The 12,874-nt window shown below is 46.9% G+C and overlaps 1 protein-coding gene across 16 annotated transcripts in view; it reads right to left on the bottom strand.

Annotated features, from left to right (window-relative positions):
• ZNF618 (zinc finger protein 618) overlaps nucleotides 1–12,874 on the bottom strand; it is a 185,899-nt gene that overhangs the window by 22,504 nt on the left and 150,521 nt on the right. For 5 of the 16 annotated variants that reach the window (XM_043566273.1, XM_043566277.1, XM_043566271.1 and 2 more), the window contains 2 exons: nucleotides 4,019–4,258; nucleotides 255–338 (listed from right to left, as the gene is read on the bottom strand). In XM_043566273.1, coding sequence (XP_043422208.1) covers nucleotides 255–338; nucleotides 4,019–4,258 — 324 coding nt within the window. The remainder of the gene's footprint in view (nucleotides 1–254; nucleotides 339–4,018; nucleotides 4,259–12,874) is intronic. The other 11 variants (XM_043566274.1, XM_043566276.1, XM_043566278.1 and 8 more) reach the window with 3 other exon arrangements.

The raw sequence follows: 12,874 nt of genomic DNA, 5'->3' as shown, positions 1-12,874 counted from the left end.
GGGGTTAGAGGGAGGAGGGAGAGACAAAGAGCCACAGACCCCTGAGATGCTCCTGAGGCCCAGAGGGAGGCCCCTGGAAGAAAAGGCCCTTCCCACTTCTGCCTCACCCTGACCCCCTTCTGATTCCCCGCCCCCAATCTCCTCCCAAGAACGCCAGCACGGACCATGAGGAGCCCAGCCCAGAACACCGCCGCCACCGTGGGCAGGAGGGTTGGGCGCCACAGGGCGCGACAGCCGTCACAGGGCACACTCACCGCTGGAGTTTTGGGAACTGCTATTTGTCTCTTCGAAGTGGTTTTGTGCTTTGCCTTCTACTCTCCGACTGAAAGCGCTTTCTGCTGGGTAGGGACAGGAGAGAGCGAGAGAAAGCAGCGGTGACTGGTTAGTGCTATGAGGGCCAAAGGGAAGGGCGTGACAGGGGACGTAGAGGCCAGGGTACCTCGGAACCGCCCTGGCATGAGGGCTGGCAGAGCCCAGGGCTTTATGCTGGGAACCTGCACGCTGAGGGGCCCCAGGAGCCCAAACCAGACCCCAGCTCCTCAGGCTCACCCGAGTCGCCTGATCCCTCGTCAGGGCCCCAAGAGACGCCCCCCACACTACCCAGAGGGGGCAGAGGGCCAGGCACGGGGGCGTGCGTGCGTGACCCGTCCGAGTGCGCATGGATGAAATCCAGCTGAGCGGGCACATGGCAGGTGAGCCTGGGTCTCCCACCTTTGGCTCCTTGGGAGCCGCTCTGGTGACACTGAGTAACTTGGACCTGCCGCCCACCACTCGTTCTGCCAGGTTCTGCTGCCTCAGGCTCCACACACGGGCAGGCAGTGTGACAGACGGTGTCCTGGTGGAGGCCCTGGCAGAGGAGGAGGGCCAGATGGCCGACCCCAGCTCCCCAAGCCAGGCGGAGGGCATCCTTAGAGAGGAGGTGTGTCGGGCAGAGTGGGGGCAGCCCCACACCCCGGGAGCCCAAAGACAGGTGAGGCCTGGTCAGAGTTCATCCCGGGGAAGGGACTGGCTCCTCCAGTGATTCCCGGGGCACCTCTGTGTACAGGTGGCGCCTTTCCGGTGCTGCCTGGACACCCTGGGGTGAAGACACGGGGTCCAACCAGGAGGACACATACCAGAGTCTAGTCCCCAGCCCCACCCCTGAGATAGAGTATCTGAGCCAGAAGGTAGCTCTGCTTTTCCCAGTTGCTCTTGGCACTAGGGCTGCTGGACGTTCCAGGAGATAAAGGCTCCTGAGAGCAAGTCAAGTTGGGAAGAGCAGCTGACCTGGTCCTTAAGGGGAAACAACAGAGGCTCTGAGAAAGCTCCACCAGAAAGAGACCCATTTAGCTTTGTTTGACCCAACCTTCCCAAATACATTTAGCCACTGAAGCCCATTAAAAAAAATAGCAGGTTTCCTAGAATCCCTCAAAAATGGCGATCCCCGGAACCCACTTTGGGAAATGCCAGTCACCCACACCACCCTATGTCAGAAGGGCAAGTGCCCAGACCCTGGGGTCCAGGGTTCCCGAAGATGATGGGGTAATGGGGAAAGAAGCCACAGGTGGCTCCTACAGGCTCTGTCTCCTGAGCCCAAAGACACTTCCTGAGATGGCCTCCTTTCTGCGGAGGCTATCGGTAACATCACAAGGGAGACCCACTCTTCAGAAGGTATCTGTAAAATGCCTGGGCTGACAGCTCCCCAGCAGCCCACCTCAAGGTACCATCTGTACGTCGGCAAAGACCCTTAAGTCTTTGTCTAGCGGAGCGGGGTGGGGGGACTCTCATTTACTGAGCACCTGCTACGCACCAGGCATGGTCCGCACACCTTACGCCTGTGGTCTCCCACAGCCCTCCGGACAGCCCTATGAGGTTCACATTGTCATTCCCACGCTATAGATGAAAAGACAGGGAGGTGAGGCCATCCAGTTCCGGGGCTGGGTGTGCTCCTCACTTCTCCGATGGCAGAATAAGGAGAGTTCGTTCCTGAGGCAGATGCATCGTTCTCTTTAAAAAGATCTGGGGGAGAGGAAGTGATTCCTTTCTTCACCTTCACCCTTATGCATTCAATGGCTACCCATCTGTGGAGGAATTTCACGCAGCCTCACCAAGGTTACACACTCCTACAATTAGTCCCCTTTACCGCTCAGCCCATACTGCAGATGCAAATTTTGACCAGCGATCCCTGCATCGGCACCTCTGGTCTGGAAACCAGAGGGTGGCACTGTGGGTCAAGTCCCACGCACAGGCACGCACGTACACACAGAGCACGGCCTTCTACCATGGTTAAGGGCGAGGACAACTTCCAGCTCGGACATGCAGATTCCTGTTCACAACCTGACCTCCTCTGCTCTGTGACCTCCACCGCAACTCTCCCAGGTCACACAAAGGCAGCCAGAGGCACATGCCATAGCTTGCTGGACACTTACTCTGAGGCGCTGAGGTCTGAGAGCCGACATAGACCACGCGGCCCTTGCAGGCAATTTTCTGCAGAAACCGCAGGTGTAAAAACTCCCAGCCACAAGGTCAAGAGCAAAAGCAAGATCTACCTGAAAGCCAGGATCCCATTATTGAGTTGAGCCAATACTTATCATCAATGAGACCCCGATGGCCAGTCTGTTTCTAACCAATTTATGACTACTGTTGCAAAAAATACAATGCCTATTGGCTTTTCTCAGCACTGTACCTGGAAAACCATTACCTTCAAGGTTGACTGACTGCTTACTCCTCTTTTGGAAGACCCTAGGCACAATAAGCCTATTTGCAAACGTTTTTAAGAACCAAATCTTTGCCCAAAACTAGCCTCCTGAATCAAAGAGTAAAGGCAAAGGACAACCACTTGGCTATTTCGCTCATCCAAGCTACTGGTTCGCGTCACAAAGTCCTGTTCGGTCGCTTGTGTATTTAACTGATGGCTTTGGTCCTCTCGAGGGCAATGAAAGGCCCATAGGCCCAGAAGGACCACATCATCATTCTATCCTACACCCCACACATCCTGGCAGTCAGTCCAAGGCTCATTCCACCCAGATACGAATCAGGAGTCCTGACAGCCACTACTCAGCATCCAGTGTGTCTTAATCCATTTTCCCGGGAGCAGTGGCTGCTGTGTACCTTCACTGCCTGTCCACCTTCTGGAGCCAGAGCCCCTCTCTGCATGGACTCAAGAAAACACTGGAGCTGGCATCCACTGGTTTCCTGCCAGGCTATGGCCCAGGGAGGGGCTTCCCAGGTAGTACCAGGCAGGGGGAGGCTAAGAGAACAGAGCTTCTGGTCAACCACTCTGCTTCAAGGAGAGCAGCTCTTCCTAGAAATGAGTTTTTTAGATTGGGTTTTTCAGAAAGTTGGGGGATGCAAATTCATGCCAGGAGGGTCCAGGCAGGCAATGTAGATGGATGAACCGGGCTGAATGCAAGACAGACAACAGTGTGATCACAATGAGGAATGACACCTGCCACGCGGCCACTGTGTTGGGGAGGCAGGAGGGAGTGGTAAGGACTGCGGGATACTGGACAGCTCTATTCAAGGGGGCCACTGTGGCTCCGCCCAAAGCCAACTGTTGCCCTCCAGGGGAGTGGGTCCAGACCTTCTGGAGGTAGAGCCCCTTTCTGCATGGACTCAAAAACACTGGAGATGGCATCCACTGACCTTCCAATGTCAGCTAGAAATCAACCGCCTTATGTAAAATCTCCTAATGCTCAAATGTTGGCAATTAAAAAACAATTTAACACCTTGGGCCATGACTTTGGGAAAAATATTCTCCTACTCAAAAAAAAAAAAAAAAAAAAAAAAAAAAAAGCTTGCAAACCATCATATACAAACCCTCTGATTTAGGGTAAAAAAAACCTAGCCTCAGAGAGGCTAGGTGGCTCACCAGGGTGAGAGCCAGCCAGAGGCACAGCTGGAACCCAGATCTGTCCCAGAGAGCCACGGGACCGCCACTCGCTCTTGCAAGGGAACAGTGACCTCGGGCACAGCTGTGGCAGGTGGAGAGAAGGGCAGGGAGTGGAGGAAGTGTGAAGGTAACATAGGCCATTGGTACCTGCAGTTGCCTTGCTTGCCGGAGATCCCGAATTTGGAGTGCGGAACGTCTGGGTTTGGGTGGCTGGAGGGGTGCGGTGTAAGAGGGTGGCGCATCGGACCACGGAGGCCGGAGCTTTTTTCCCCGACTGGTTCGTCTGGGTCTTCGCTGCCACGAAGCGTGGAGATGGGGAGACCTCCGGATGTGAACACTCAGAGCCTGTGTCTGGATCGTCCGGTGGCTCCCACCCAGGGGCGGTACCTGAGAGGGTCATGCTCTCAGTCCCCGTGGGCCCTCAGAGCTGGCTGAGTGAGTGGCCTCTTGGGCCACAGAACCCCACGCTCAAGGTTCAAAACCTCTTCTTCGTCCACAGGGTAGAGGACGTCACTTCTACTCAAAAGCCTAAGAAAGTCCAAGATTCTAGAACCTTCCCCAGCTTCTCCTAGAGGGAAGCCTGATCACCAGCTAACATTCAGAATTTCCCAGAGGCCACTGACCAGCTCAATGGGAAGTTCACCCATAACCCTTGATTCACCCAAGGCTCTCAGCGTCTATGAACACAGCCTATGACCTGCGCTTGGGGGAACGTGAATTAGTCAACCGGGCACGAGAGCATTTTCTAGAACGTTGGCTCCTAAGCCAAGGCAGCCTGGCTCAGAAGTAATGACAGAAAGCGAACAGGCAGGGACATGCTGGAGTTGACTAGTGGTGGGAGGCGAAAGCAGAGGGGCTCAATGTCGCCTCAGGATTTTAGGGGAAGAGGCCCCTGGCCCCTGGGCACTGTGGTGGTGCCCCCTGGGCACTGACGGTATTGTTGCCTTGTGGACACCGCTTAAGTGTACCCTGTCACTTTAATTCAAGTAAGTGCAGCAGTTCCCTGGTGGTGTTTTGGGAAGTCTGGGTCACCATTTCCCAGAACCCCTGCCTCCCTCACCTGAATTCTCTGCAGGAGCTGGAGTCACTGAGAACCGGGGGCTGACCCCTCGGTGGCCTCCACGACTGCCCTGGCCGTCCTGGGCGGGCAATGGTCTGCCTCCTTCGCACTGCCCGGGGCCATAAACTACCAGGTGGCCAAGCCCTGAACCTGGCCACACCCCCACATTTAAAACAGACAGGAACGGGGGCGGGGGTCTGCTCACTCAACTGCAACTCTTCCTCCGAAGGTGAAAAGGGGACCAGGCAGCATGGGAAGGGACTGCTTTGGTGCTGGCCAGGGGGCTCATAGATCTCACAGGAACTGGTACACACAACATCCCAGCCACAGCAGAGCTGCCCAAGAAGGCCGCTGTCACCGCCCCCCTGCATCTGGGGGTGCAGGAGGGGCTTCATTATACCCCTGCCCGCAGGACAGTATCCATCCATCCTGGGCTTCAGCCACTCCACCCACTGCTTTCAGAGCCAAAAAATAAAAAGGCACTTCCTGGGCCTCCACCGTCGGCCATTCCTGGCACAGATGAGGAAGCCCAGGCCCAGAGAAGCAGGAAGCAGGACTTTACCCAAGGTCACAAGGGAAGCCAGTCTTCGGTGCTTCATTCACCACCCTGAGACACTGAGACGAGCTCAGAGGATGGAGGCTGCCCCCTTGGAGGGTCACCTCCTCCTTCATTCAGTGGTGGCCACATGCCAGGAGCTGGGGGACCCTCCAGTCACAGCCCCCTAAAGCAGGCCCTCACCCGCCCGTCCTAGGAGGAGTCCCCAAGGCCGCAGCCCGCAGAGGACACAGGTCTGTCCACTCTCTGCACTCCCATTCTCCAGAGTCTGACTTCCTTAATCCCAAACTACAGAGGTCTGGGTAGGGAACGACACTTCCTTAAGTTTCCTTCTTCTCTCGCTCCCTTTTGGAGTCAAGGACCTTAGAGGTCCCGGAGTCCAATCAAAAGAGCGGCTCATCTCACGATTCCCAAACAACCTACACATCAGACTCCATGGCATGGTCCAGAGTCGTATCTCTGAGTTCCCTACTATCTCCCTGAAGCAGTTTGGGGACCAAGTATGGAGCAAAGTGAAGCCCCCTCTGGATCCCAGGTCCCTCACCTTTGGCCTCTGAGGTCTTGAGACTCTTTACGTGCCCTCTCTTGACCTTTGTACCCCACCTGTTCCCCTTATGTTCACCAATAAAAGTGAGACACCCACCTCTGTGCGACCAGCCTCACAGGGATTTTGTGAGGATCCAAGAACACACAAAATCACAGAAGTACCTTGAATGGTAAATGGCTCTTCAAATGTGAATAGCTGTTACTCGCATTTTTTAGGAATAAGGAAACCGAGACCCAGAATGTTTAATAAGTTTACAGTGGCATAGGAAGTCCATGCCAGGATGGGACAGGAGCTCATGTTTGCCAGCTACTTAAGGAGGCCTCTGCACAAGGCCGTGTGGTCCCCTTTGGCCTCAACCCACACATGCTGGGAACCTGGACACAAGGAACAGAGAATTTCTGAGCAATACACTTGCTTTCTTTCTTAGGCCCCAGACTGTACCCTGAAGGACTGTTTCTAGGAGACCCTCTGATCAGACCTTTCCATGGTCTACAATTCCTGATGTCAAAATCCTGGCCATTTGTGTGAGAGACCCCTCGTTCCCTGTGGCAGGGAGCTCAGGGACACCCACGAAGCACATGATATAATAAATCTTCAGGCTTGGGACCTGCTCATCTCTTGTTTTCCCATTCTAGGACACCCTCTGTGTCTTCCAAGCCTCATGGCCTTTGCACATGCTATTTCCTCTGCCTGGAATGATCTTCCCTCCAATTTTTGCCTGGGTAACTAGTGCTGGTCCTGCATATTTCCACATGAGCATCACTTCCTCTCGTAACTGTCCCTGACACCTCACCTGGTCATTTTCAGTCCCTTGTCCACTTCCCTTCTAAGAACTGATCACCACCTATGATAATGACACATGCTGTGGTCTTTTGGTTGGGGTCTCTTTCCCCATTAGCCTGAATGCTCTGTGAGGACAGAGTCTGACAGTTAGGCCCAACCATGTACTCAGGACCAGGCACATTCCCTGATATACAGGAAGTACTCAAGAGGTATCATGGAATCAGAGAACCAATGCCTCAATGTCCAGAAAAGCAAAACTCAGAACCACACTTAAACAGACCACAACAAAGATGGGATGCCCAGGAGGGGACATGAGAAGCTACCTCATGTGTTACCCTCTGGTTGGCCACAGGGGTCTCTCTAAGGCAAAGGGGCACACGGAGCTCAGAGAGGTATAGGCACCACTCCAGGGTCACACAGCAGGTACGGACCAAGCAGGATGAACTTCCCAGACTCCTAATTCATTTCACTCAGCAGTTTGCTCCATCTGTTGACCTTCTCACATGGAATGTTATCAGGCTGGAATTCCTACCTGAGCCCTCACTGGGAAAAGAACAAAGAGCTTCAGACAGACTGGCTGACTGCCCTTATGAAGAACACACATGAGATGTTTATATATAGGAGATATTTAAAAATAACAGCACGGTGGTCTCCCCTTTCTGTAAAATGAAAAATTCAATGGGAACAAAAAGATTCAGAGAATGTAAGGATTCGAGAAAAGTAACCACATAGACCAGGTGGTCTCCCTGAAACCTTCACCAGGCAGAGGAGGGTGAAGATGCATTTGAGGCAAATGGGAAGAGCATGCTCAACGGCCGGAGGCGGGAATGAATGGACGATGTGGTGCAAAAGGAGTCTAGGTTGGAAACGCTTTCTCAGGGATTTCCGTCTTCGAGACAGAACCAGAGAACTTACACTTCCGGCCATGATGGACTACCTGGTGTAGGGCTAGTTGTCCTCCTTCAACTATAAAGCTGGACAAAATACATAAAACAACAGTTTTCAGACGCTGAACAGGAGGCAGTGCAGGGTCGTGATTTACGACAGAAGACCTGATGTGAGATCACTCCAGTCTCTGCCTGGAGACCTTCTGGACCACAGCACAGGGGTGGAGCCCAAAGAAGGCACTGCAGTCTGGGTGAACAGAGGAGACAGTGATCAGGGTTCAGGGATTCTGACAATGGCTGGAATTGGCAGGACAGAATAACAAAAAGGGATGAATTAAAAAAAAAAAAAAGACCTCCAGAAATATGCAGAGGGGCCTGGTAAAGCATCTGATGGGTGCCAAACTGATTTGTACAGAATGAACCTCTGCACAGCCTGGAAGGTAACAGTTTCTAGTGGGGGAGTGAGCCGAGAACAGATTCAGAAGTCTCACGAGAGTAGGAGATGTCTGAGTTCCCACCTGCCAAAGCAGACAGACCTTGCTGAACACCTCAAGCATTTAGTTGAAACCCAGAAAGGTCAGGCCTTAGGATTACTCTAACCCTAGAATAAGAACACTCTAGACCCACCCTAACAGTTTACACACAAGCCTTTGAAGTATGAAGCTGATCTGTAAGTAAATTAACTGCCTGCCAGAACAAAATTTAACACCTTTCAAAGAAAGATAACAAAATCCAGATGCTCAACAAATATCACAATCTGCAGCACAGAATAAAAAATTACTTGTGAGGCAAAGCAGGAAAATGTGACTAAATACTGAAGAGAAAAATACCAATCAACAGAAACATACAGAAATGACAGGAATGATGGAATTTGTGGACAAGGACCTTTCAACAGCTTTCATAAATATGCTCAAAGATTTAAAGGATAATATGAACATAATGAGAAAAGACATGATATAAAAAGGAACCAAATGGAAATTACAGAGATGAAAACTAGGATAGCTGAAATGATAAATTCACTTGATGCTTTTCTAATAAAACAGACTGCACACTAGAGAAGAAAAGATCAGTGAACTTGAAGACAGGATACTAGAAACTATCCAAATTGAAGCTCGAAGGGAAAACAGGGATGATAAGCTGAACAGACCTTCATCACCAGTTTAACATATATGTAAACAAAATCTCAACAACAGAGGAAAGAGAGATTGAGTAATAAGAATATTTGCAGAGGGGCACCTGGGTGGCTCAGCAGTTGAGTGTCCGATTTAATTTAGGCTCAGGTCATGATTCCAGGATCATGGGCTCGATCAAGCCCTTGTGTCAAGCTCCACACTCAGTGTGGAGCCTGCTTAGCATTCTCTTTCTCTCTCCTTCTGTCCCTTTCTCTGACTCATGCTCAGTGTCTCTCTAAAATAAAAATTTAAGAAAATATATTTGAAGAAATAATGGCTGAAATTTTCCAAATTTGATGAAAAATATAAACCCACTGATTCAAAAAATTCAGTGAACCCCAAACAGGATAAACACAAAGAAAACTACACGCCATAATCAAACTGATAAAAAAAACAACAACCAGTAATATGTAGATATATTTAAAAGCACCCAGACAGGGGCGCCTGGGCGGATCAGTCGGTTGAGCGTCCGGCTTCAGCTCAGGTCACGATCTCGCGGTCCGTGAGTTCGAGCTCCGCGTCGGGCTCTGGGCTGATGGCTCAGAGCCTGGAGCCTGCTTCCCATTCTGTGTCTCCCTCTCTCTCTGCCCCTCCCCCGTTCATGCTCTGTCTCTGTCTCAAAAATAAATAAACGTTAAAAAAAAAAATAAAAGCACCCAGACAAAAAGACACATTAAATATAGAATCACAATCAGAATGATCTCTGACCCTCACCAGAAACATAAACCAGAAGATAAAAGAGTGACACTTTTAAAGTGCTGGAAAAAAAAAAAATCTCAACCTAGAATTTCATATCCAGAGAAAACATCCATCGAAAGAAACAGGTAAAATAAAAACATCTTCAAGTAAGAGATTCTTTCCCCAACAGACCTACAATAGAAAAAATGTTAAAGGAAGTTCTTCAGGGAATAAGGGAAAATGATTATAGATGGAATTCAGATTTATTATACAAAGAAAGGAAAAGCACAGGAAATGGTAAATATGTTAGAAAATATAAAAGGCATTTTCTAGTTTCTTAATTAACAAATAATAGACTGTTTAAAGCAAAAAAAATTATTGGGCTTATAACTTATGTAGACATAGATGTATGGTAAAAACATAAAGGACAGGAGAGTAGTAAATAGAAGTACACTGCTATAAGGTTCTTACGTTACGTGTGATGTTGTGAATTAAATTTATGATAGATTGTAATACATTAAAGATGTATATTATAAACCACAGAGGAACCACTAAAGAAAAAGGGGGTACAGCTAGAAAGCTAACAAAGGAAATTTTTTTGGAAGTTCTTGATTAATATTAAAGAAGGCAAGAAAAGAAGAAAAAATGAACAATAAGAAGAGATGGGACAACTAGAAAAAAATATAAGGCAAAATATACAAAGTATAAAAAATATGAACTACAAAATACAAAAATCCAACCATATCCATATATAATATTAAATGTAAATGGATTAAACACTTCATTTAAAAGGCAGGGATTGTCAGACTAGAGAAAAGAGTGAGAACCAATTATACGTACATACTTCAAACAGAAAGACACAGAAACATTAAAACAAAAAGATCGAAAGAAATACACCATGCAAACACTAATTCTAAGCAAGCTGCAGCAGCTATATCAATATCAGATAAAGTAGATTTCAGGACAACAGGTATTACCTGTTAAAGAAATTAAGAAATAAATAAAGGTACTGAACAATTTTTAAAGGGTCGTCAAAACATAATGGTCCCAAGTGTGTGCACCTAAAAGCAAGGTTTCAAAACACATGAAACAAAAACTGACAGAACTAAAGGGAGACACAGCATATCCGCAATTACAGTTGCAGATTTTAATGTCTCTCAGTACTAGATAGAACGAGTGTATTTTTTTTTTTCTAAAGCCTGAAAAGGTGTAGAGATTTGATTATTAACCGGCTTAACCTAAGTGACACTACACTCAGGGAATATTCTTCCCAACTCATTCTAAGAGGCCAGTTTTACCTTGACACCCAGCTGAGACCAGGACATTACAAAAAAGAAATGTACACTACTGGTTGGAATGTAAATGGCATAACCACTTTAAAAAACAGTTGGCTTCTTTCTTAAAAGTTAAATACACATGTATCATATGATCCAGCTATTCCACTCCTAAGTATTTATTCAAGATTAATGAACGCATTTGTCCATACAAGGACATGTACACCAATGTTGAGAAGCTTTATTTGTATTAGCTCTAAACTAAAAACAACCCAAATGTCCATCCATAAGTGAATAAAGGAAACTGTGGTATCTATATCTATGCAATGGAAAGCTACTACTCATCAACTAAAGGGAATGAACTACTGATAACATGTAACCATGGATGAATCTTAAAACAATCCATGGTGAGTGAGAGAAGCCAGACCCTCCCCCCACACATAAAAAGGGTACATACTCTAAGATGCCACATATGCAATGTGCTAGAAAATGCAAATTAATCTATAGTAACAGAAAGAAAATCAGTGTTTGCCTGGGGATGGGCAAGTGGTGAGTAAGGGATTATACAAAAGCACAAAAAAACTTTAGGGGTGATGATATGCTCATTATCTTAACGGCAGTGATGGTTTTGTGAGTGCATACATAGGTCAAAACTTATCAAACTGTACACTTTAAATACAGGCACTTTAGGGGTGCCTGGTTGGCTCAGTCGGTTGAGCGTCCGACTTCAGCTCAGGTCATGGTCTCGCAGTTCGTGGGTTCAAGCCCTGTGTTGGGCTCTGTGCTAACAAACAACTCAGAGCCTGGATCCTCCTTCAGATTCTGTATCTCTCTCTTCCCCTCCCCTGCTCATGCTCTGCCTCTGTCTCTCAAAAATAAATGTAAAAAAAAAAATTAAATACAGGCACTGTATTGTGTAACAATATGCCTCAATATTGTTTAAAAAAACTTCACCAGAAGAATTTTATTTTCTTGATTATGATGATGAGCATCATCAAACCACTGATTGAACATGGGGCTCTGCTAATTCTAGGATTGTAGCTCCCTATCCTTGAGAAATCAGTTGTGGGAGTGATATTAAAAACCAGGTGAAATCCTAGGGAGTTTTAGATAGGAGTGATCAGAAAATATGTTCTTGAGATCAAATAACTCTACAAACTACCCCAGGTCTTAAAATAATTCAGATGCCTTTCCAAGAAAAATAAGTTTCAAAGAAGAAAATCACTCTCCAAACAAAGAGGAAACATTCCAACATTTTAAGTTTCTTCAGTTCGTTTCAGAGTTGGACTTTCTGATACTCTTAATGTGTTTTAATAAAGTATAGGCATGTGACTTATTTAAGAACAATGACAATATATCAATCCATGTAATACACATTATCAGAATAAAAGTTGAGAATCATAGAATCATCTCAACAGGTACAGAAAAAAACATAAAACACCTACTTATGACAGAAGAGTTCAGTAAACTAGGAATAAGAGGTAACTTCAACTAATAAAGGGCATTTATAAAAACCTACTTCAGCTAATATAATACTTAATAATGAAAATGATCATCCTTAATGATGAAAAACTGAACCTTATGATTATGAAAAAGGCAGAAATACTCACTGAAGTTTTATACTCAACATTGCACTGGAAGATCCTAACCAGTATAGTGAAACAACAAAAAAATACAGACTGGAAAGAAGCAAAGTTATTTATTAGTAAATGACATCAGTATGTATACAGAAAATCCTAAGAAACTCGTAAAAATGTTATTAGAACTAGTAAGTGAATTTAGTAAAACCACAAGATACAAATTCAATATACAAAAATTATGTCTTTATGTAATAGCAATAAATAATTAGAAAACTGAAAATCATAATAGTGTCAAAAAACATGAAGTACTTAGAGATAATTTCATGAAATATGTACAAGATCTCTACTCTGAAAAATACAAACTATTGCTGAGAGAAAAAGACCTAAATACATGGAGAGATATACCATATTCATGGATTGGAATTGCCAATATTATGATGATGTCTATTCTCTCTAAATTGGTCTG

Source organism: Prionailurus bengalensis, chromosome D4 (genome assembly GCF_016509475.1).
Source record: "Prionailurus bengalensis isolate Pbe53 chromosome D4, Fcat_Pben_1.1_paternal_pri, whole genome shotgun sequence".
NCBI lineage: Eukaryota > Metazoa > Chordata > Mammalia > Carnivora > Felidae > Prionailurus > Prionailurus bengalensis.
Note: the sequence above shows the minus strand (reverse complement) of the source record. Positions and strands in the feature narration are given on the sequence as shown.